This window comes from Phaethon lepturus, unplaced genomic scaffold (assembly GCF_000687285.1).
Source record: "Phaethon lepturus isolate BGI_N335 unplaced genomic scaffold, ASM68728v1 scaffold36775, whole genome shotgun sequence".
Taxonomy (NCBI): Eukaryota; Metazoa; Chordata; class Aves; order Phaethontiformes; family Phaethontidae; genus Phaethon; species Phaethon lepturus.
Window position 1 is genome coordinate 6,305 of NW_010541912.1, and position 25,424 is coordinate 31,728.

At 36.4% G+C, this 25,424-nt stretch overlaps 1 protein-coding gene across 1 annotated transcript; it reads right to left on the reverse strand.

Annotated features, from left to right (window-relative positions):
* Nucleotides 1–997: 997 nt before the first annotated feature.
* SLC7A6 (solute carrier family 7 (amino acid transporter light chain, y+L system), member 6) lies at nt 998–24,846 on the reverse strand. The gene is made up of 9 exons (XM_010287874.1): nt 24,280–24,846; nt 20,409–20,534; nt 18,438–18,582; nt 15,713–15,836; nt 4,919–5,022; nt 3,784–3,880; nt 3,384–3,533; nt 2,496–2,679; nt 998–1,092 (listed from the first exon to the last, which is right to left on the reverse strand). Exons 1-9 carry the CDS (start codon nt 24,809–24,811, stop codon nt 998–1,000), a joined length of 1,557 nt encoding a protein of 518 aa, XP_010286176.1. The 5' UTR covers nt 24,812–24,846.
* Nucleotides 24,847–25,424: the final 578 nt, after the last annotated feature.

Below are 25,424 nucleotides of genomic sequence, written 5' to 3' on the forward strand. Positions count from 1 at the left end.
AATACTACTAATTATCATTGGTCTACTTTTTATTTCTGCTTTTATTCCTATTTTCTCTGCCTGCTATCTAGCTTTCAAGATATAGTTGTTGCCACAGAACTTCTGCTATAGAAGAAAAAACATGACTTGTTCTGTGAGGGTTTTGGATGATCATTTTCTAGTAAACACTGAAATTTACACGGGGGATTTTCTGACTGCTGAGGTAACACTGCTACTGTGTGTGCACTGAAATGGTTCAGAAACAAATGCCTACAAGCTTCCAACAGAACATTTTAATTTTGGAAGTTTCATAAAGCCTGTCAGAAGTTAAGCTAACAGGAAAGAATCATCAAATGTTAATCAAATCTATGGTGCTAAGGTTCTTTGTTGATTAAATCCTTGCCACAGTCAGATACCACATTTCCACATAGCATACGGAATAACATACTTATCTTTAAGGGACAAAGGTTGGTTCGGTCTTTAAATAATGTAGCACAACTTTATTCATTTTTCTGCTAATAATGACAAATTAGGTATTTTGTTGTGACCAGTTTTTTCTGGGATAAGAACTGAGATAGCACAGCAAATCACTTCATGCAAACATCCATCAGAATTAAGCTGGAAATGACTTTTGGTCTTTTGAGTCAAAGTGGTTTTCAGTCCAACTTAAAAATGCATTACTTCAGAACCAGGCAGTGAAGAAATCTGATTTGATCCATTAGCTCTTACCATTTTAATACCAATTCTGAAGAAGGAACAGTATTGATGCATAGCTTGTGTGCCTGAAATGAGTAGGTAATCATTATCCAATGAAAACATGCCCTGAAAATATGCCACAGTTTAGGAGGGTGACGTGAGGGCATGCCTTAGTGGGAATCCAACTGCAAGTAAGTACGTTTTCAATGCTTCTGAAAGACCACTGGAAACAGTTTTCACGTTCTTTCCAGTTCCATCTCTTCCCTTTTGTTGTCATAATTGCTTTATCCTCCCTCCTGTTTCTTGTAATGGCTTTGAAATTTTAGTTGGATTTGATTTCTAACTTCTTTTCTTCATTTGCGTCCATCTCTGTTAAAACACAGTAACAGAGCAGCTGCATATTTCGTGTGACTGTACCTGCAGAAAAAATTTGAAGATAAATCAGAAGAATAGCCACCTATCTCAACTCTAATTATGCAAAGTGCATCTGGCTAATGAAAGTTAGTTGTCAAGAATGCTGCCTCACTTCTTTTAAGGGAAACACATGAGAGAAGTTCATGCAGAAAGTGTCTTCCACTTGATTTCTTTAAACAAATAATGTTTAAAATTGTTCTGTTTATATCCTAAGGTGTTCTTCTAGGCACCCCACCAAGTAACTGAAGTAAAATATTTTTTCTCTATAATTAAAAAGTGTAAAATTGGTACAATAACAGAATAAAACAAGAACTTCAAATAGCACACAGGGAAGTGACATGATTACAGATTATTTATATATTCACTATCTGCTGCAGCACCACAACCTGTTGCCTTCTAAGATTATGCTATAAACCTTCCATTCCATATCCCTCATCATGGTTTTCTCACGTAGTAACAATGACAACAGTGTACTGCTGGAGAGAAATGTATAATTTAGCTGCAGTAATTCAATACAAGGCAGAATTCCATCTGTGACTGACATAAAATCTATCCATCTTCAAGCAAGTGATTCAGTAAAGCAAGACAGTTAGCTTGCATTATCAAGAATGTCCAGCCCTTTTATAGTCATCAACTTTGCTTAAGAAAAAGACTTTTCATGTGCTTGATTAAAGAGAAACGCAGAAAAACTGAGGACAAAGTCTGTAGAAAGTGGGTGGTCTTTTAAATATACAGTAAAATCTGGCTGTAAAACACATACATAAAATCAATATACCCCTTTACTGGGTCTGCCTGGGATGCAGTTAACATTCTTCATAGCAGCCCACATGGTGCTCTGTTCTGGATTTGTCACTCAAACAGGGTTGGTAACACTCCAATGTTTTAGCTATTGCTGAAGAGTGCTTGCACAGTATCAAGGCTTTTTCCCCCTCCCACTCTGCCCTCCCTGCAACCAGCAGGATGGGGACGGGCAGGAAGTTCAGAGGGGAGATGGCCAGAACAGCTGACGCAAACTAGGCAAAGGGATATTCCATGCCGTATGATGTCATGCTGAGCAATAAAAACAGGGGCAGAGGAAGAAGTGCATGCAAGTGGGAGGGTGTCTTCCAAGGTGGCCGTTGCTTGGAGACTGGTTGCGCATCGGTCTCCTTGTGGGAGGTGGTAAGTACCTTTCCAGCGGCAGGGTTTTTTTCCTTCGCTTACTAAACTGTCTTTATCTTGACCAACAAGTCTTCTCACCTTTGCCCTTCCTATTCTCCCCCTCATCCTGCTGGGGTGTGCTGGTGAGCAAGCAGCTCTGTGGTTACTTGGTTACTTAGACCACAACCCTTTTCATCAACAAATGAAGATTCACTTATTTAATTTTCCTCTTTCCTAATAAAATCTCCATCTACAAAGAAGCTTACCTAAAATCTTGTTGATAAACTGAGGTCTCCTTGATGCAGGTAAATAGACTCCCAAGAAAAAGACTGGAACTCCAGATAAAGCAATGGCAATTCCAATCAATGAATTTATAGTGTCACTATAGAGTGGCACTACCACCAGAAATACTGTGCATATACAAAATATTATTGGAAAAGCCACACTCAGCTGCAGACAGAAAAAACAGAACAGAATGTTATTGAAATACTCATTGTCTACAGTTACAAACATTTTGGTGAGAGTTACAGAGTTTTCCCTCTCAACTCCACTTTGTTAAATCATCTGCTCTTCCTCTTACACATCTATTTGGAACCGTAAGCAAATTGCAGAATAATTCTTGAACAGAACTGCTGCTAAAAATTGCAAAAGTAATGAAGTACGGTAACTCTGCTGTGTTGAAAGAAACTATGTACCAGCATGAAGTGTTTTATAAAACACAGGAAACAAGAATTACTTTTTTGTGTAAAGTATCAAGGTGATAAGAGGATCAGATACTGAACTGAAACACCATCAGAGCTAAATGTGGTCCACATTGCCAGAATTAATTAACTTAAGCATTCCTAAGTAGAGGTTTCTAATCCAAGAAAGAAGGCAAACGACTACGTTAGCCTTATTGACACATTCTCTAGTTGATAGAAGGGATACTGATTGAACTAACATACAATGAAAGAATATACTACTACAACAATCACTTTTTCTTATCTAGCAGACAAGCTAGCTTTCATGGTACAATATAAAATGGAAGCAGTGTTCTACATCCTGATCAGTTTGTAACCTTCAGGCATAACATGTATGGTCCAGATTTTAGACAGTACTTTTATATTACGTGGAAGACAGGGATTTTAAACAATTCTGTAGTAAGTAAACATTACCTTAAGAGGCCTGGGTCGATCTGGTTCCTTCCAACGTAGATATAATTGCCCAGCAATAGACAGACCAACAAAAAACCAGTAACTGAAACTGAAGTAATTAATAAGTTTGAAGACATCTTCCACAGCCAGGTAAATAAGGGTCATAGCACACTGTCAGAAAAGAACAAGATTGAGATGAACACAAAAGTTTGAAACTTACTGTTTATACTGCTTTTTGCCTGAAAGCAACACTTCATACTCACTCCTTGGTGTTTGGCATGATTTTATGGCTCAAAAATCACTCTCAGGAATCACCTCTATGACAGTAAATCTGAAGTTCTCATGATCTTTTAAAGATTTCCTTTAACTAATTCATATAGTCACATCTGAATGGCTGAAAAGAAAAGCAGTAACAACTTACATTGAAGAGCAGTGCTGGCACGGGTGTGAACCTCCCTATGTGGATCATAGACAACAGATCAGGAAGGTGACCTTCTCGAGATCCTACAAAAAATAGCCTAAAAAAAAAAAAAAAAGTTGAGGCCATAAGGCCATAAGTGTGAGAGAATGTATTACAGAAAATCAAACAATACCAGTCAAAATAAGTATTTACACCACTTAATTTCCATCCTTTAAACTGGAACATGGATTCAAGCCTTCTTGTAAAGATGTACTGTACAACCACCATTAAAAGATATATAAGCTTTTAGAAACATGCTGTTAACACCCATTTTTAAAAAACAATCCTACAGGTAAAATAGAAAACATCTACAGTAACTGAAATAAATTTCTGCTATTTTAAAAAATTCTAAAAGCTAAAGCTGAAAACATTCCAGCTTATAGCAGAACAGTTTTCAATGCCAACCAGAAGAGATGTCCAGGTGTCTAAAAGAGTTCACCCAAACACATAGTCAAAAAACAAGCACACATCATTTTATTATCAATTCCAAATTGTTCTATATTGACTACTTCACCAGATCATGTTCATATTTGTTCTCAGTACAGAGGCATTGCACATACATTCAATGGACAGGAAGGATGTTAAAATGCCTGAATAAATCTAGTTAAAACTTTCACTAGTCACATTCATAATCAGTGCTCAGATGAAAAGCTTCTATACTGTATCCTAAGCTTTTTGACTGCAGCTTAATAGCAGTAGCAACTTTTAAGGAGAAAAAGATACTAAGATTTTTTTAAAAGTCAGTAAGTTTTAAGTAAATACATTTGAAAACAGGAGCTTGCTAAAATTATTGCATCAAGTAAAATGGAAGATAATCTAAATAATCAGAACGCCTGAGGACTCACCACACAGACCAATGTTCATTTGATCTTTAACTGCACTCTGCATACAGCTAGGAACACTTCGGGGAAGTAAAGTAGTGTTAAGGGTGTATGTACACACATGTAGGGTTTACTTAGGTCTGGTATTTTATTGTGGCTATTCATTATAGATTTGGTTACAAGAGTATTTTTGCCATTGTCAGAACAGATGAGCATAACGGTCACATGTAAAAATACTCAGGAACATTTGTGAAAGAGAAAGAGATATGCACTACCTTGATGATGCTAGAATTGAAGCATTAAGTCCACCAAAACAAGAAAAGGCTACCGCAATGGGAATTGTCCAGCTGAAGATACCAAATACCTGATCAGCAAATGTCTAACGAAAGGGGAAAGAAAAAGGAAACATGAACATATCTGCAAAGCACCATAATTAAAACAATGACATTAACGCTTTTGTAAGAAGTTTGTATGGAAAAATAGTAGTATAGTAAGGACATTCCATAATGCAGCACGAAGAAGCACATAGCTTTTTCATTAATTTATGGATTCTAAATAAGCACAAAATTCTTTAGCCAAGCACCTGAACTCACATTTTCTGCTCTCAAAAATAATGCTCAAAGGAAAACAAAATGGTTTTAGAATTTTCTCACCAATCCTAATATATTTTATTATCTGACTAAACTACAGAACTCAAGTGTAACATAGTGACTACAGAGAATAACGGACAAAAATATAATTGCATATCCAAAAAAGGAAGTGCCATACTGCAGATTATAAACACAGCAACCATCACACCTACTGTTTTATATACACTATTCTATGAATCTATTTTATTTTCCTTCTTTTTCAATTTCCCAGGCAACCTCTTCTTTTTCTTTACCTCCACCAGCAGGGCCTCTGGGCTCTACTCGCACAACATGGCAAATGGCAGAGCAAGAATGTAATTAGCAGTCATTTGTTAATGCTGCTAGACAACTGCAGGCCAACTGTGGTGACTTCACATGACAGAGCTCTGAAACCAAGAAGCCAGGAACATCAAAGTTTCACAGCAAGTGGTAAGAGTCATCAATTGCCAGTGATTTGGGACGTACAATGAAAATTATTAATAATTTTCAAGATATTGTCCTGGTCAATTCTGTCCAGCCTCCCGGATGGAGAAAAAACAGAGAGAGAATATCAGACAAAATGTTTGAAAAGTCAAGAAATTTAACACATGAAGACTGACAGCTATTCTAAATCCCATCTCGGTATAAGCACTGTACGTGTCTGAACATCAGCATGTTTGAAGTTAAGCAGAAAATGGCTCATGCTGTGTTCAGAGGACATGGGTGGAAGCCCTCCTATCCCAATTCTACCTACTGATAGCTAAATTACTCTTATGATTTCTTTTTTACTGAAGCAAACTAACAGTCATGGTAGCAAAAGTATCATGTCTACATTAGACAGCATGAAATCACTGTTTATAGAAAAAAAAAGCTGTATGTACCACTTACATATAAGTGGTATTCAAGCAAACCCCAAGGGTTTTGTGGGTATCAGAACTTTTTACATCTCAGCAGGTGGCAGTAATCTAAACCTTTTTATGAACCTTTCCCTAATCACCTTCTTAGTGCTCTCTTGCTTTATCAATTTCAATATCCTCAGACACAAAAATCATATATATTAGTTCAGTTTTCTGCAGGTCTGTCTTTTCTATTACTAAAATTTTCTTAACTTTTTAATACTTTAGTATTTTGAAACATCCCCCCCCCGACGTCCCCTTTAAACTATTGGTCTTCATCATTTATGAACTAATGAAGTTCAGTCAAAGTGGATTAACATTCAGAACCAGCCTTTGTTTGTAGCATATAAAGCTATCTGGATTTAACAATGGTCAAATCTTCATTTAATTACTCCAGGAACAAGATAACCAAAAGCAGTTCATTATGATCTATTTTATGGATGGTTTTTGTAGGTCAAAAAAGCCTAAATGACTTAATATAATTTATTTTATGTGTGTGTGAAATGAAATACTGATTTTCATGAGACAAAACCCTGCATATAACATCAATCTTTAAACCATAAAATGCAGAAAAATAACTGGCCAAGCTTTGGCTTATGTCAGTAAAAAGTTTCCTGTTCTTTGTCTGGGTTGACAAAGTGCTTTTTTCAGCATGTTATCCAGGTTAAGGTTCAGAATCCAACTCTGCTTAGCTGTAAACCATCATCTACACTAAAAAGCAAAATTCATTCCATCTTTTTGTGTATTTAGTTGAGCCTCAGCAAAGGCAGATAGGATTTCCTGCTGCTAAGGGACAATGCAAAAGCATATAATCACTTCAATGGGAACCTTGCCAAAAGGTTCAAAGTCAATGCATCAACTGTGTTAGTCACCCTGATTCTTACTAAAGCACCTCTCTTCCTGAGTTCTCTTAGTTTATACATATTACTATAGCTTCCCTCAAAATGGAGCTTCAACATGGGTGGAAAAATGCACACACACAGATTCCCACAGAAATTACAAAAATTAACATAATATAACTAATCCATGTATGAATTCTATCATGCTGAAATCAGAATATCAATTTCACTAAAGACCATGCCATAAGAAATGTGTTCTGTATACCATGGAGTACCCATTTTCAGTCAACTGAAACTGAACAAGCAACTAATTTACAGTATTGTATATGAAAGATTTCTGCTGCCCAAGAATAAATAATTGCAGAACACACAGTGCTTCTCTCAGGTCCTTACTGGATCTAAATGCAGCTCTGAGAAACCTGGTCTCCCAAAGCAGAATGTAATTCATAATGATCCAGTGAATGAATCAAGACAACTTCTCCAGAACAAGTTAAGAAAGAGGACAAGATGAAAAATCTAACAGGCAATAATTGTTGCAATATTTTAAAGGATGATTTAAACCTGGACCGCTGATTTCCAAAGCCAAAAAGCACGTGAAATTACTAGACACCAAACTTAAAACTGCTAGAGGATTTTTTTTTAATATGCAAATCTAAGATACAGAACTCACTCAACAAGATGTTAGAGAATTAAGATGTTTAGTAAGGTTGTCTAAAGGATAAGCATTTAGATAAGTAATATTAACAGCTAAAGTTAAAGAGGAGAGAGAAAACATATGAATATAATCTTATGCTGCAGGATGCAAGTTACCTAATATGTAATTTGGAGAAGTTTTTTCCCCCAAGCCCCAGGTTGGCATTTGTTCTTTGCAAGCATTTCCCATTTCCTTTTGAAACATCTAGTAATGGGCCAGTGTGGAATGCCAGATGTGGGACTAACTCAAAGGCTGTTTCCATCCTATAATGTATACCAAATCTTTCTAAGATATGCTAATGTTGTTTCACACATCCTGGAAAACGGCAATTGCTCATATAAGCGGTAAAAACCACAAAGAGTTAAGGCAAAGCTATGCTATCACTGCCACAAATTATACACAGATCAAGACGTTATAGATTCAATGTATTCTGGATGCAAGCTATACTACATATAACACCTGATGATCCAGCTTAAAGTCAAATAATTAACATCCCTCGATCTGTACAAGTCAGCCTCTTTGATAGAGAGAATAACCTAGTGACAGCCTTTGCCAAACTGTCGTTTTCAATGTATTTTCTAATGTCGCAGTTGTGATTCCTGAGAGACCAAAGGGTGGAGCATTAACTTCAAGAGCTTAACTTTTCCCTAAGTGAGGTAAGGCAAAAAAGTATTTTAATTGAGGATGATCTAGAAAGTTCGGCTTGGTTTGCCAAGTAGATCTGCCTGCAAAAGGATCTTTCAGCAAAACAAAGTTGAAAGGTACCTGGAGTCTGTCTAAACTTTCTAGTGATATTAACTAGCTTAACCTGCCTTTACACAGGTGTTTTCTGATAGGGTTTCACCCTCACTTCTAACATAAAAATCAGTCATGTTCACGTATTACTACTCAGACAATAAACACACTTTTAGACTTCAGAATACACATTTATAAATCCTTCAACACTCTCATTTTAACAGATGCCAAGAAATGCCTTCTCCAAAGCTGAGCTATACTCTCTTGTGAACAATGACAAAACCAAAGATCTCTACAGTGTTTCTTGCAGAAAGCGTTACTGAAGTGTAAGTAAAAGTGGCCACAATAAGCATTCAACTGTGCGCATATGTCAGAAGGTTATTTTGCATAAGAAAGGGCAGAGAAAAGTACAAAAAGCAATCAAGCACATACACCACGTGCACTGTACCAAGAGGCAAAAAAAAAAAACAAACCCAAAAACCAAAACAGGGAGAGAGAAGAGTTAGTGGCTGCTTTCTGATAAAACCGCAATCATGGATCCTCCACAAATGAGCTAGACCTGGGCTCTGAACTGAGCACCTGACCAATTCCACTTTAACTACCACTACTTCTGGGAGTAGTGAAGTGCATTTATAAAAACAAATGAGCTGGCAACAGGGGAGAGAATGGAGCATTCATAAGGGTATGCGGAGGATGACAGAGGAGCCTACCTGGAGGCAGCTATAGCAGAAGCATTTAGTCCGCCATAACAGGAGAAAGCCACCACTATGGGGATGGATTTCTTCTCAGGTTTCTTCTGAGAAAGTCTAAAGAGCAAGAAGGATTAAGAGATTAAATTGTCATCTCTGCTATAGTCTGACAAGTCGTGTAGTCCAGACTTGAACTATAACTGCTTCTAACAGCTAGGAAACAGTAAGAGAATTCAGTGGCTGATACAGCACTTGCAATTACAGATAAAGTCCTTTTATGCCCTCCCATCCATTCAACATGTAAGATACACATATATACACGCACACTGTAGAAAGACATGCACCTCGAATTGTTCCCCTTAGTTCTGATTTTTTTCCAAACCATCAACAGGGAATAATAATGAAGGAAGAAGCTTCCAGCCATGCACTTCTCAGCTGAACTGCCCTCATTTCGTCATGACTAAAATGCTACATTACTCCCAGAAGAATGGTAAAAAACTGAATTACAGCTTTGTTTCAAGACATGAATGACTTATTTAACTACATTTTATTTTTATCTTGGGTTAGTTTGATCTCATGATCATCAGCTGGTAATTTGTGAATGGTTTGCAAGAACACTTTTTTGTCCTTTTTAAGGTCCAAGCAAAGTTCTGTACAAACAGGTTGAACTAAAAGCAGTAGGAATTGCCTTGCATAAAGCAACAAAATACACAGGATACTGCCTCACACCCGGTAATTCAGGCACACAGATGATTAGAAAGAACCACATTTATGTTACAAATCAGAAGATGAGAACTGTTTCATCACACTTCGCTGCACACAAAAAGTGCACTTAGAGGCACACAAAAAAGGTCAGACTACACTGAGAGCATATGGAGCTGCGAGCACATGCTAGGCTGGCAAAGCACTGAACAGTATTGATCAGATGGACAAATGCAAAGAGAATGTAGTCTAACATGAATAAGAAACTTATACAGAACTATACCCAAAGATTATGAGGTGTTTCTATCAGGAAGTCTTAGAAGGTATCTACTGAGCCTCTTTATGTCACTCATTTCAAGATCCTATTGCACATGCAAGCTTTTCCAGGCTCAGTTCTGTAACATTCTCACCCTGAAAGTCACATATAGCAGTAAGGAGATTAATATATATGAGCAATCTGACTAGTATCTTGGAAGTGCAATTAATTCTGCTTTGACTTTTCTCTTGAGGCAGAGTATAAATATATTCACAAATTACAGGAAGATTTGGCAGTCAGAACTACAGTCTGTTTTCTCAATTTTAATCTTCTCAGGCCTTTAAGGAGCTACTTCCTAAAGGAAACAAAGAAACTATGATTTATGGCAATCAGGAAGCCACACATGCAAAAAAAACACCGAGTAGATGATGTTTTCTTCCACTGCCACAGATTACATTTGTCAAGATACTGTATGACATCTGTCCAGTTTGACCAAATTAGATTTAACGTCACATAGATTAAAGAAAGGAAAGAGAGTACACATCAACTGAAAACAAGAGTCAGAGAATTGTAAAGGTGCAAAAGAAAGCAATTTAAATGTTCAGGTTTCCTGTAATTCTTGTTTCAACCACCATTCTGTTGATTGATTCTACTCAAATGGACATAATTCTCTCCCTGTATTGGCAATACCTTTTCTTGAAGAAAATGGTATCAGTGCAGTGCTAGGTCTCTCTTCATTTTCAGGTCACCCAATACAATCTTATGGTATGGGGAATCAGCATTACTCTACTGCATTAATATACCGCATGTCCCCTACATGCAACACGTCTCTTCTGCATGGCCCACATTAAGATTACAGATGCCAGCTCCAACAGTAAAACAGTTTCGTTTATGTCTTCATTGAGGTGCTGAAGATACTTGATCTAAATCTTCTCAGGTGTTTATCCTGTTCTTAGCATTTTAATAGCCAGCTGTAGAATAAGGGCTCAATATTTTCCAGAGTCTCTTACCTTTCTCATATTGCAAATACTATGTAGCACTCTTTCAAGTTTTCGCTCAACTCTTCAGCTTGGCCTCCAAAGCCAGAGAACTTCTACGTAATTGGCAACAGGAGTGCTGCATTGGCAGTGAATTACGGCTAGCTCCAAGAAAGAAGGCAAATGACTTATTAAACAGCTCACTTCTAAAAGCAACTGCCTGACCCTCATGAAGAGTTCTTCCATTATAAGGTACAGAATGTGCACTTCATCCAAAGGAACCTTACCGGGAGGTGCCAGTGGCAGCGAAGAAGGTAAACATGACACCGGCAGCTGAAGACAAACAGATTTTCTTCTTCAGAAAAGAAGCCTGTGACTGGCCAAATGAAGGAAGAGAAGCAATACCCAAAAGGTCTAAGAGTAACTTAAGAATTTCTGGCTGAATTCGGTTAGAAGAAAGAGACTCATAATTTGTTAAACTATACACCAAAGAAGAATAAAACAGCTAGAACACACAGCCTCCCACATTCCTGTTTCATTAAGGGAGAGGGTATGTCAAAGTAAAGCAAGTCTGCTCTAGAATATGAGCACACCAGGGTAACTTGGATTCATCAATGCTGGTCTCACAAGATGGTATTCAAAGATGAAACTGAAGTCGTCATCTTTATCCTCAATCTACAAAGCTGTACAGCTCCAAGGAAGATGACAGCCAGCTATGCAGGACAACAACAGTGCTTCAACCAGGAATCATTTTTAGCTTTTCAAAATAAAAGAAGGTAGCTGCCAAGTATCACCTATTGTATAAGCTCAGTCAAAAAATCCCAGGCATGACCAAACACAGGAAGCAGGTAACAAGCTATGCACTGGCAGCCAGCATGTTCTTTCCTGTTAGAAGATGAAGCAAACCAAAAAGTGCTTGTGGACCCAGCTGCCCTCTTCACAAACAAAAAATACAACGGCACTCTCAGATGTGAAAAAAGAGTTGTTTGGTGACAGGGGAAGGTGAGATAAAATAAATAATTAAAAGAACCTTTAAGTGCATTTATGCTACAGAGTAACTGCTTCATATGCATAAACTTTAACAGTAAGGGTTGTGATGGTTTGCATAAAGAAGTAAAACAGAAGTCAACTGTGAAACTCTGGCAGGAATCTTTGAAAAAGGAAGTCATTTTTACACGATCAGCAACTGTCTGAAGAGCATGTGCAGAACTTCTAAGCTAGCTGTTACTGTATTATTTAATTACTTGAACAAAAACGAGCTTAAAAACATCAGTTTCTTAGCCCTGACACTGGGACTATACCACAATGAAGCTAATACTGAAGTAAAAGAAGGACATTTCATCATTTTGTTCCATATCATCCCTTGGTAAGACTTCTTTCACCTCCCAGGCACCAAGAAAAAAAGTATGCAAGGTCATGTGCAAAGATACACTATTATTGGTATTTCTTTTACTTATAACTTTTACTTTCATCATTTAGAAACTGGAAATAGCCTTACCCCCCCTTCCCAGCTCAAAGCCACTTGACTGAAATGAATACGAGAAAGCTACTCCATTCCTTCCATTAAATTTAACACTTGCTTTACTACACAAAATGCTCTCAAATGCAGCAATATTACTACCATGTTAAAAAACCATTATTGTAATTTTCACCCTACAACTACAGAGAGGGCAATAAGGAAACTACAGCAATCTGTACCATGTATCACATGTAGAATATACGAGCAGATCATTGGTGGCTCATTTTCCTCAGATTAGTTTTTGGATTGGCTTAATTCTCATCTCTCTCTCTCTCATCCACTGACCACAATGTCCCAAGATTCCATTGTGGATAAAATTCCCTTCCACCACCCAAATTTCATTGTGAAGATTTTTACATTTCTGTATTATAGGAGCGTTTTCAAATACAGACCATTACAGTCATTAGCTCTTTTTTTCCTTATTCACTAGAAAACTATGGGTGCATTATGAGCGTTTTAATTTGGACTGCAAGTGCACTTTTGAAGCAACTCTCCCCATTATTGCCACTTACTGCTTTTTGGTTCACATGTTCAGCATCAGAGCTAAAGGGAGCTTCCCTTTTACAACAGGCTAAATTGAAAGATGCACTTTAAGAGCTTACCTACTGCAATCCAACCACACGTAAGCATTCAGTCCCACCGGACCTCATCAGAGGTACTCCAAAGTAAAATACCTCTGAAGTATGTACAGTGTGCATGTCAGGTCCTCAGTGTCAACTGTTCCACTCTACAGACATCCTTCCAGAGGTCCACGCTACTTGCTAATGTATTAATAGATTGAGCTTAAAGTTGGTTTCATAAAGCTGTGCAATTAAATTTATATCAGCAATGAAAAGGAATCTTTAATGAATCATGTGTTAAGTCTTAAACTTCAGCTGCACTTTCACCGTGTCATTCTAAAAGGTATGTAAGTAGTGGCATTCAAAAGACTATTGTTTGCCAGCTGACGAGACGTCTCAGCAGCAATGCCTTTAAAAATTTAACTAATGCTAAGTCTAAGTGCAAGTATTTGGCAATCTCAAGATCTAGTGAAAAAGCACAGCTCTAGACTTCCAAAGTCATTCATCCTATTAAGTTTCATTAAAACTAGCACAAGAAGTAAACCACCTAGTAACTTTGGAAATCACAAACATATTTTTTCATTCTCATCCTGGTTGCCCAGTATCTTGCATGCAATCAGACTAAGGATTTATATCATTCTTACGTCTTCCTTTCTCCTCTTCCACACCCAGATGCCTCCTATACTAGAGAGGTAGATCTGATCTGTCCAGTTCAGAGTATTACAGTTTCACATAAAATTACCCAGCATGTGTATATACACAAATGTATACACACATACACAAAAAAAACCCTCACTTTTGGTCAAGAACAATGTCAAAGAACAACTAAATGAAGTGTATATAAAACCATAACAATTTAGGCCTGGGTTTCACATGTGTAGTAAGGTTCAGGCATCTGTCATTCCTCCTTCATCCGGCCACACACTGCTGCTGCAGCGCTACCACTTGCCGTGTACAGCAACATAGTGAATCATTCCCCCAATCTCCCAGGGTGGATCAGTTTTCGTGATCCCATTCACCAAACGGCTGTATAAACCTCTGTGATGACAAAGGCCAGGAGCAGTAGAGTAGGCCCAGAATACTCTTAGGGATAGGCTGGATTGCAGAACTTCATTGCTGTCAAAGGAGTGTATTTCCCAAGTCTTTGTTAGAAAAAAACAATAGCATATTGCATTACAGAAGTCAGGATGGACAGTGGACTGTGTATTGGCTTTTTTTTTTGTCTGGATTAATTAATCCTAGACAAGAACTAAAATTCCATTATGAGTCACCGGAAGGCACTTTATATCGGGTACCATGGCCTACAACAGAGATAGATATTCCTGGAGATTTTATTACCCCTTAGCATATGCTGATTCAAAATTAAAGATTTTCTGTCCTTATTTGTTTTGTTTCATGCTGAAGTGATTTATCAAGTTTTTCACAGTGTATTTTATGACAACTTTGTATTTCCATATTCAAGCTAAAAAGAGGAAAATAATTAAAATTTTACTTTCAATACATTTTGAAATAAATATCTGCATAATTACTTTTGAAATAACAAGTTACAGCGCACATTTACCATAAACTATTTTGAAAGCTTACATTTAATATAAATATTTCTCAAGTTTGAAAGTCAAGTAAGTGCTTTTGCAGAACCATCTGCCTAAATACGTGAAATAAAGAGTGTGCTGATTTGCTAAACCAGATTTTAATCATAGTAATCCTCTGCGTGAACAGAGTGAATACTTCCTTCGTTTTGATATATTTAAAACTCCCTGTCCATTGTCTAACTACTTAAATTTTAGAAGCTACCTGGGAATCTAAAAGAGAGGAAAGCTGTTTCTTTTCCTCTGATTTAAATAACCCAAAAGATTAAATTTTCCAAGTCTCAAGTCTAAAGGATATAGTAAACAGAACTATCCAATTAATTCACTAGCTACAGGGCAAAAAAACCCTTCACTTTTTTAATGATTAGCTTTAAGTATAAAACATGTTTTGACCAGCTTTTACTTTAAGAAGCTTATGTATTTTAATTGGATTCAAACTTCCATTCATACACAAAAATAATGAATTTCAAAATATTAAAAGTTACTAGTATTAACACAATGCTGGGAAGACAGTGAATTAAGTTACTGAAAGAGATACAAAGCTAAACTTTGTCATAGCTGAGCTGCAACATATCCATTTACAGCCTTGCACCAATTCTTAGCTCAGTAGAATGTATCTCAGTGCAATATTGCTTTGCGTACCGCTCCAGCTTTCTAAATAGTGCAGCATGAAGGAACAGAGAAGACAATTATCTACTAATGAGTCTAATTTACAATCAGCTCAAACTGCACAAGTCTAATTAGCATCTTCACAAAACACATTAACAAGATGCATCTGTGCTTGTTTTAATAACTCTGACAATATATTATTATTATTATATGTGATTTCATTAACTACTTTCCTATTTAAGATTAAATTATTCATGACGAGTTTTTCTGTCCTTCTGTATTCAGCGAAGTACTAAAATAAACTAGGGATTTTTCCTGGTTTGTTCCTCCAAATGAAATGCATCCCTAAAAGCTGAAAAGTGAATAATATAGCAAAATACCACGTGGTCAACTTACCACTGCCACAGCATCACTAGAAAGAACTGCTTCGACATCCAGCACCGTATAGTAAGCTATATTGGTCATAATATAGATAACAGTCACAATTGGCATAGACACTGCAATAGCCAGGGGCAAGTTCCTGTAAGACAAAACAAAAAACAAAACACAAAACAAAACAAAACACAAAACAAAACAAAACACAAAACAAAACAAAAACAAACAAACAAACAACCCACAACACAGGGAAAAAATAAGCCATTAATAACAGAATAAACTTACTTATTTGCATCCTTTACCTTAGAGATAAAAGGTATGAAGACAGAATAAAGATTTCAAAATAAGTATCTCTTCCAGAGTTTGGTTTCTTTAAAAACTAGAAATTCTAATACAGAATACTGGAAACAATTGAATGTTTTGTGGTAACTTAAAACCCAAATTACATGTAAAAAGGGATTCTATGCAACTGCTCTTCTAGTACCCTAACTTCAGGGTTTCCAGGTCAGTAATAATAGCCTTCAAATTTACATGCTTTAAATTATTTCCTATTGGCTGTGTTAATTACCAGAACTAGAACCCAAAGGGGCAGAGCTCTGAGTCACTGCACTCATTCTCCCTGAGGAATGCTGGGTTCTTCTAGCACCTACTTCTAGAACTGATGTAGGGAGATTAACTAAACCAAACCAAACCCCTGATCTTCTCATCTGCACTCATCTGCATCACTGCAGAAAACAAACTAACTGGGGTGCATAGCTGCAGAAAGTAAACATGCAGAGGGCAGACCCAAAATTGCTACACAGCTGTGAATCTCAGGATGTGGCGTATCTTACTAGCAAACACATGTCTAGAAAGTAAGCAAAAAAAAATCTAGAGTAACATAAAAAACACCACAAAACTCTAGATGTAAACAGGTAAGAAAAGCTGATATAAACTTACAGCTCTGAGTCTGCAGCTCCACAAGGAGCAACTCTGCAGAGCAGAAGCAAACTTTTAATTTTAGGCTCTGTCTCTTCTCAGCCTTTTTCTTTCCCCAAAGCTTGCAGGGATATTCAAATGTCTCAGAAGGGAAAGCAGAACTGAGAGTGTTACTCTCACATTTGCCCAGTTTGAAATCAAATATAACATGGTGACATGGATGAGCATTTGCCATGAACATGGTTTCCAATTAACAACAAGAAAAAACCAAAAATCCAACAAAGCAGAAAAATGAAATGCACTTTGGAAGTTTCTTCAAAAATTTCCCAAAGCCCAGAACTGCAGCTGGGTTTGTCTGATACTGTGGAAGTAGAAAAACACACACCACACTACACCCCCACGTATACATCAGTAAATTAGTAACTGGGAGTTCTGACTACTACCAGGTTACACACTCGCAGTAAGAGATCTGTGAACCTCAGTGCAGAAAAGAAACAGAATTAGAAAACCACTTAGAAATTACTTCAGAACTGCTTCATAATGGAACAAAAAGCTGAAATGGCATTTTAAGGATTTTGCATCACCCAAGACTAAAGCCAAGAAAAAATTTCAAATTTAACTCGTGGATTGCAGCTTTTGACTAGACAAGCATGAGGGCACTATGAATCAAGTGAATATGAAAAGAACGTAATTTTTGGAATAATGTTCTAGAAGTCTGGAACATTTCATTATTCCCAAGAATTGTCAATGTAGAAAGCTAGAATTTGAAGTTCACTTTATCAGCTACAATTGTTACCAAGATTGGAGCTTGTGTTAGGCACTGATGCCTATAAATAGCAAATGAATCAAAAGACATTTTCATCAGCTGAATAACCTGTGAGAAAAATTGTTTTTCAAAACAATGCATCTAAGACAAGAGTTATCCAACTGATAACGCAGAACAATACACTAACTTTAAAAAAAGGTGAAAAGGCATTGCAACAGCACTCAAAAGGGGAGCTCCTTCAGTGGAAAACAGCAATTTGAAGGACTAAATGACTGATGCAAACAGAAAACATACGTCTCTTTGGAATATGTATAATAAATCTCTGCAAGATAATTTAAGGAAACACTGTCAATTAACATTCAGTCTGACAAAAAACAAGCTACTTTTAAAGTTAAAATACTTATCTGTTATTTTATCTTTTTAATAGATAAATTTCCTGGTTAAATAAATGCAGAGCATAGAACTCCGGTGTAACAGAACAAAATGCAAAAGTCAAAATCAGTTGGGAGAATTGAAAAAAACAAAAATCTCTCTTCCATTCTTCATCTTTCAGTTGTAGCAATCTGAGCTGTTGCTTATAATAGGAAGTAAAACGATCAAATGGGATTCTATTTTTAACATAAAAGGCATCTGCTTACAGACTCACAACTGAACAAGATTAGTTTAGTCAGTCACACTTTTAGAGCACAAATTAATGGAAAAGATAACATTCTCAAATATGAAATCATAATTATTGCACAGATAAACACAGCACAGACTACACTTACGTAACTGTTTCACTGTGATATTAACACCTATTGTAATTAATAGTAGCAACATCTTGAATCGAAAGCTTATCAAGCACTGAATACAGCATCCTGCATTCATCTAGACTTATTTATTCTTATCTCCTCCCCACCCCCCCCTTTTTAATGTACTTTAAAACTAGTAAATCTTTGCTGGTGGTAGTTCACAGCTTTACCATCTAAGTATAGAGCAGTTCCACTCATTTCTTTATAGGCTCAGAACTCTTTACTGAAATACAGCCACAAAACAAGCAAACTGGGAACTATCCAGGTTTACCTTTCTGGGTTTTTGATCTCTTCTGTTACAAAATTGAGCGTATCCCAACCAGAGTAAGAGAACAAGGCAGAATAGAGTGCGAGGGAAATGTCTCCTATATCAAAAGACGATCCCTCAAAAGAGTTCTCAAAGTGCGATGAGTGTCCTGTGTGTGGAAGAGACGCAATGAAGTACAGGATAATAAAATATAGCAAGTAATTTTTTTCAGCTTGGCACACAAATACAAAAAACCCCAGAAACTCTAATTCCTCCAAAGCTGCTTATTAAGCCCTTTTTCCAATTCTACTCTGCACTTCTGCCATGAGAATAAGGATGGCATTTAAACTACTAAAAATTATTCTCTGTGGACGATACTGTTCTATAATTAAACACCTAGTTCATCCACAACGGCACAGAATAATCAGGAACATTAGGTTCAGGCTAAGCTACAAACAGCTGGCAAAGACAGTACTCAGGCTAAATGTATTTTTTATAACATATGTATTTATACAATAATTCACTCTATCCTTCTATGTCCTTTTAAATTTTCAGTCATTTAGCCTATGCAGAAAACAAAGATTACAGCTGATTTTAGACAATTACCACAAAAATAAAAACCCCAAAACTAAATGGATGGTTAAGTTCTAGCTATTAGAAATAGAAAACTGAGAACAATTAACAGAACATTAAATATTACTGTTACTTGAGATAAAATTTTCCCAAGCTAAGAGAAAAATTCTATTTTTTTTTTGCACCACTATTTGTGAGAACTTGTGCCATCTTTTGACTTTAAGGAAGTCAAGAGAAGTTCATCAATGGTAGTTCTGTATATTCTGACTATTTTACATACACAGACACACACAAAACTCCAAACACAGCAAGGTGAGTAACTATGTAACTCCAAAATGTGCCCTGTGCTACGCATCCTGAAACATTTAGACTCCATCAAAACTGGCCGGGCAAATATTTGAGGCCTCTCAAATATCTTCACTTCTTTCTCTTTTTTTTATCTTCAATCAGACATTGCTATTTCCTTGGCACAGACACAGGAGAGTAACTGCTGAGTTAGAAACAGAGGAGGGAGACAATGTCAAGGAAGTTAGTAGTGAACCAGCTCAGTATCTACAAAACAAAGGAGGGGCAGATGTGCTAAGGATTCAACACTCCAGCAGGGTGCTCACATATGGATATTTTTGTTCCATTCCCAGTAATTACCTTCCTCATGGACTTTCAACAATAACCCGTTAGAGCAAAGGACACAAACTGCGAGATTGCTGGGGAAAGGCCTTTATGCCAGCTTTGAAAGCAGGGTGATTTTTTTTTTAAGCTAATGCACCAACATATTGTCCCCAAAGGAAAGGATAAGAACAAAACTAAGCTCCAAATTCCTGTAACTTGAAGGCACAATGCCCAACACACACACAAATTAAAAAAAAAACAAATTCCAAAACCCCAGTGACTTTCTAATTCTCAACAGCTATAAAAGAACATAGGATTTAAGCAAAAAAAAGAGATGCTGTTTCACAAACCTGCTTACACGTTCTTACAAATCTGTTTTTACTTTAAGTTCAGTCACTCTCAGACTGGCATAAAATTAATTAAAAAAAAAATAAAAATTCAGTTGATCTCACTAAAGTAGCATATTCCGTACAGAAATTTACAGCTTTCTCTGCTCCCATTGTATTTTGCGAACTCTGTATTTTGCTGTTTTCATTTACTTTATTATTCCATACTGCAGGCTGTAAATCACACATTGCTGAGCAATCAGTTACCTTCTTTTACCCAGTTCAAAGTCAACTGAGATAGGACAGCTTCTCATGATACAATATCATGATAATGCCAAACATTGGCATTATTGGTATTTTTAAAGTGGCTAAATTATGCTTGTATTGAGGCATTTGATAACACACACAGAGGTATTTTTCTGTCTTTAGACCAGTTACTCAGTTTAATTGATAAACACAAACCTTTGCTTTAATTTTATAAGCTTACCCTGGCATATTTTAACAAGTCCAGTTATGATGATGACAATAAGAGCAGTGACTTTAGCATAAGTAAATATATCCTGCACCCGTGTTCCCCATTTAACGTAGGCACAATTTATAAATGTTAGAAGACCTAGGGGGGGGGAAGAAATAAGAAAAGAAAAATTAAAAGACTATTTGAACAACAGTCAGTTTAATTTTTCAAAGATTCTAAATTATAATCTAAGTATGCACTTACCTGTTATACAAATACTTAGGTTAAACTAAGCAAAATACACTGGTACTGAGAACACACTGGTTTAAACAAAACAGTAGGAAACAGATGTTCTAATACACACTGTTTGAAAAGATGGAAGGAAAGGCCTTCCCATGCTCTCATTGTATGCCCGTTTTCCTAACGTTATCCCTCATCAGCTGCATTCTGCAACTATGCTGAAGCTAAAGAAACCATTCCATGAAATTATTCATTTAAATTTATCAGTATTGTTCTGATAAATGAAAGAGTATCTAGAAACTCCTTTAAGCAAACATATTAAGAGTGTTTGAAAAAGATTTTTCCCCTTCCTTGTTACCTTCCCCTTCCATAGAGTATTTGCAATACTGAATTCAGGTCACAGACAAGTCAACACTCTTTTCCAGTTGTATTAAACTGTATTACTAAATGAGGTTAGAACAGATCTGACCAAATAACATATGCTTTACAGCTAATACAACATTAATCTGGATTTTTAAGAACTTGTAGAAAGTAATGAGTATTCTGAATATGTTCCTCCCTCTATCCCAAAATAAATCAATGTCAGACCTATTTCACAAGACTGTAATGGAACTTGAAGTGAGACTTTCAGATGTTACAAACATTTTAGTAACAGTGGCTGACTAAACTTACTCATATGACCAACTTCCCCAATAAACACTTTTCAAGCTATTGCTGAAACACATTGTTCTCATGGCTCTCAACATTTTGCTTTTGCATTTATTACTTTTTCCTCCAGTGGAAAGCTAGACAACTTCTGCCTGAACTCAAATGCTGAGTGTTGAATGGGATTCAGTATCTTCAGCATTCTTTATTGAACAAAATACTAATTCATTGCATATTTTTCTTACATAGATTATCCTTACATTATTGATTCCAACCCAGAAGTTTAAATATTTTCCCCAAATCTCTTTTCTCTAGCAAGTAAACAAGTGGTTATATTCTATTGTACTTTTTATCTCCAAACAATTTTTTTGTACTATGTATTTTAAATATGCATATAAATAAAAATGAAACTTGATTGTTTAAGGAGTAAGGTAATAGCAAATCAAAATTAAATGAAAAGATGTGATAAATTACTACCTTTCCCATAATCCAAGAATAATGTGATATTATTAAGATAAAAATGTACTTAGCACAGTTACCAAATAGAAAAGTAATAATTTTTAAAAGATAACAAAAGAAAGGTAATGAGCTCAAAAGAATGGCACTAGTATACTAGACAGTCTGGCCAAGTGGAATAGTTGTACAAGATTCCACTGTGCTTGGCAAGATGAGGGGAAAAACAGTTGTATCAAATTTCAAAAGTCAGGACTGCTGCAGCTTCTAAAGAGCCCTCGGGGAAAAAAACAACTCTGCTTGGTCTCTGCTCTTCAGTATTCATGATTGGTATTATCTATAGAGTATTTGCTCACAGGGTTTATTTTGGCCATTTTTTTTTTTAAACCAACTTTCATTCGGAGTAATTATTATTAACTCTTTATTTTAGTAGGTTAGGGCTTGGTCTCTACTCCAGATGAAATGCTACTCTGTCTCTGATATCTTAAAAGAAAAAAAAAAGATAATCAAGAAGTTGAATAAGCCACATCCCCTCTCTCTTTCTTTTACTAAAATTATTCTCTCATGTCTTCAACTTAATTATCATTTAGCTACTTAAAGTTCCTGAGAACCCTCAAATTTAGTTCTGTAGCACCAGATGCCATCCCCATTGCCAAAATGATTGACAAAGTAATGCTGTATAACACTAAGACTGATCTCATACTAGATCTAGTATTGTCATTACTACAGTTCAAAGAAAATAAAAGAGACCCCACAACAAACCCACCCATTCTCACCTACAATCTGTACCTAACCAATGTTCAGACTTCCACTCCCAGTAACTTCATTAATAAAGTATTCATCGTAACCAGAGGTAAGGATTTGACACACGTCAGCCCTGCCAGGCCAGTGAGAAGTGTAGGCTTTAACAGCAACAGCTAAATGAAGTTAGAGCAGGGGTGAGAGCCTCAGCACTGACACCTTGAGCAGGGTAGAACAAGCACTTAAACCATAAAATGGACTGTTAAATTAAGTTGTTCCACCTACATAAGAGTGATCTTGCTGTCACATGTCTCTACTAAAGAAAAAGGTGATAAATCTCCTTTCTTAACAGCAAGTGTAGAGGACATCACATTGTCTTTCTACATTTACTATACAATCATTTTAATTGAATCACTTTGTCTTAATTTCTTGCTTTTTGATAAACTGTTTTTTATAAGGGCTAACTCCCCTCAGATGTGAGATATCTTAAATGGAAGAGCAGATTTCCCCACACTCCTGAATCTGTGCTGGGATACCTAGGGACAGTATCTGTTTAAGAAATGTGAACATGACGTTACAGGTCCTTCATTTCTTTCCTGCAGTTGTCACAACAAAACATGGACACACATTTGGAAGGGAGGAGGAAGATGGGGAGAACAAAACTGAGTAAGCTGACAGATTTTTTGGAAGAAGTTTGTTGTTATTCTTCCCACTACCTGGATCTGGACCAGCACATTAGTGCTTTCCCAACAGTAGCAAATTAACTTAGACAAATGGAAGGGGAAGCTATAATGTTCACAGTTATAGAGGTCAAATATTTGAAGCACACACTACTGCTCTCTCTTTCCCCTCTTCTAGTCCTACACAGACAACTGTAGTAAGAAACATTGGAGCTATTTCAACAGACTCCCTGTTGCCTCTAAAAGGAACTAGCTGGGAGTAGCACACCTCCTCCCTGTAGCATATTGTTGGCAGCAAAAAAGGCCAAGTTCTGTATTAGCTTTATGATAAAAGCATCACGTCAGTAGGGATAGCAGGCTCATGCACATGGTGACTGATCGGTACATGAAGGATTGCCATACAGACTCTCTGAAATACATTTTTCACTGTTTACTGGAAATGTAAAATATGTATATAAATACTTTTAATAGGAAATACCTAAAGTTAAGTAAGACACACAGTACAATCATACAGTTTCATTCTCTTGATATAGCAGAACAGTCATTATTTGAAGCATGTGGACAGTTGTTCCTCTATATTGACTGAGCCGGCTATCTGATTACAAACATTTCAATGTTTTATGTGCACAAAAAATTTCTGCTTTTCAAAAAAGCTTTACAACAGGTACTGTTGTACTGATGTTATAGTTAATCAGAAGCATAAAGAGTAATCTTGAATGAATGATCTTTTGAAACCCTACCAGAGTAATTACTTAAGCGTATAAACATTGAGAAGCTATTGTAAGATACATTACATCAGAATTTATAGCGTAAGAGCTATTTTGCAACAACTCAGACCGCACCAAAAGTATCTTGAGGTTTGATTTAATATACCTCTCTGAGGGAAAACAAACTTTCCCCCATTTTTGCCATGTAAATAAACTTGGAAGAGTTAAATACCTTATTCTGCTTCTGAATGAGAAAATGGTAATTCACTGACTGAATACCTGCAAGTTACCGATGTGCTGGAAATTGTTCTTTTCCCCACTGTAACTCAATCCGTTGCAGATTCAACATGCAACAACTCTGGGACTTTGTAGGATTTGTTTTAATAAAACTCAACCCTGGTTAAAAAATTACCATAGCAAACTTCCAGAAATACTTACATTCACAAGCAGCTGCTATAAGACGGCAAGCCAAATATGGAGGATCACAAGAAGGGAAAAAAGGTTGAACTATGTAGTTAGCAAAGGTGATGGCAATAATTGCCTGACTAGTTGGCTCAACAATTAGGAGTGAGGTCCACAAACGGATAAAAGCAATGAAGCTCCCAAAAGACTCCAAGATATATGCGTAGCTGGCTCCTGACTTCGTAATAGTGGTTCCAAGTTCAGCATAGCAGAGAGCTCCAAAGACTGAAAAAACCCCTCCGATTGCCCAAATTATTAGAGACAATCCATAAGATTTGCTGTAGATGAGAACTCCTTTGGGAGACACAAAGATACCTGAACCAATCATGTTGCCTACTATAAGGCTTATCCCATTTATCAAAGATATTTCTTTCTTCAGTTGCATTGTATTTTGGTTTCCATCCTGTATTTCAGAGCTGTCACTTGGATCCGTCCTGTCTGATTTATTGACGGGGCTGTATTCAGCCAGTGAACTATGCGACTTCATACAGTCTGTCCTTTCTCCCATTGTGGAAAGACTGCGATTTCTCCACGTCTCCAAATCACAATCTAAAACAAAATATAGACAGCTGAAATCATTATAAAATCTTTTATCCCAGGACTTTATTGCCAAATTTTCTTTCCACCTTTTTACCCTATGATTTACAAATATAAATTGAGAAATTCCCTTTTGTTGCTTTATATTTTTCTTACTCAAAGTTAAATTCATGCATAGTTAAACAGAAAAACCAACACACACAGAGCAAGCGACAAATTCCAATATCCAATGTAACTGCAAAAGGATCTTCTACCTTTAGGGAAAAAAAACAACAAAAAACTCCAAACAACCAAAAACATAGGAGGGACAGAATTAATGGATTCCAATGTTGAAAGGAAGAAAGAACAGATAGAAGCAAAGTGAGGTGTTATAGAAAAGCAAGCACTGTAAGACCAAGCTGGAAGGTCTAAGCATGAAAATAGATTTATTGCAGGACTAAAAAAAAAAAAAAAAAAAAAAAATTTTATATTTTTATAAATTTTTTGGAAAAAAAAAAAAAAAAAAAATTATATATTTATCAAATTATTGTGCTTAAACATGTAAGTTATGAGTGATCTAGTAACAGGGTTGCACACGTTATTAA

What these genes read in the sequence shown, in the direction of transcription:
- SLC7A6 (XM_010287874.1), bottom strand. Translation starts at nt 24,811, where the DNA reads ATGGGAGAAAGGACAGACTGTATGAAGTCGCATAGTTCACTGGCTGAA. An exon ending in TATAGCAGCTGCTTGTGAAT is followed by an intron (nt 20,535 to 24,279) that starts GTAAGTATTTCT and finishes CCCCCCCCCTAG; the next exon opens with GTCTTCTAACATTTATAAAT. An exon ending in ATCGACCCAGGCCTCTTAAG is followed by an intron (nt 2,680 to 3,383) that starts GTAATGTTTACT and finishes TTCTGTCTGCAG; the next exon opens with CTGAGTGTGGCTTTTCCAAT.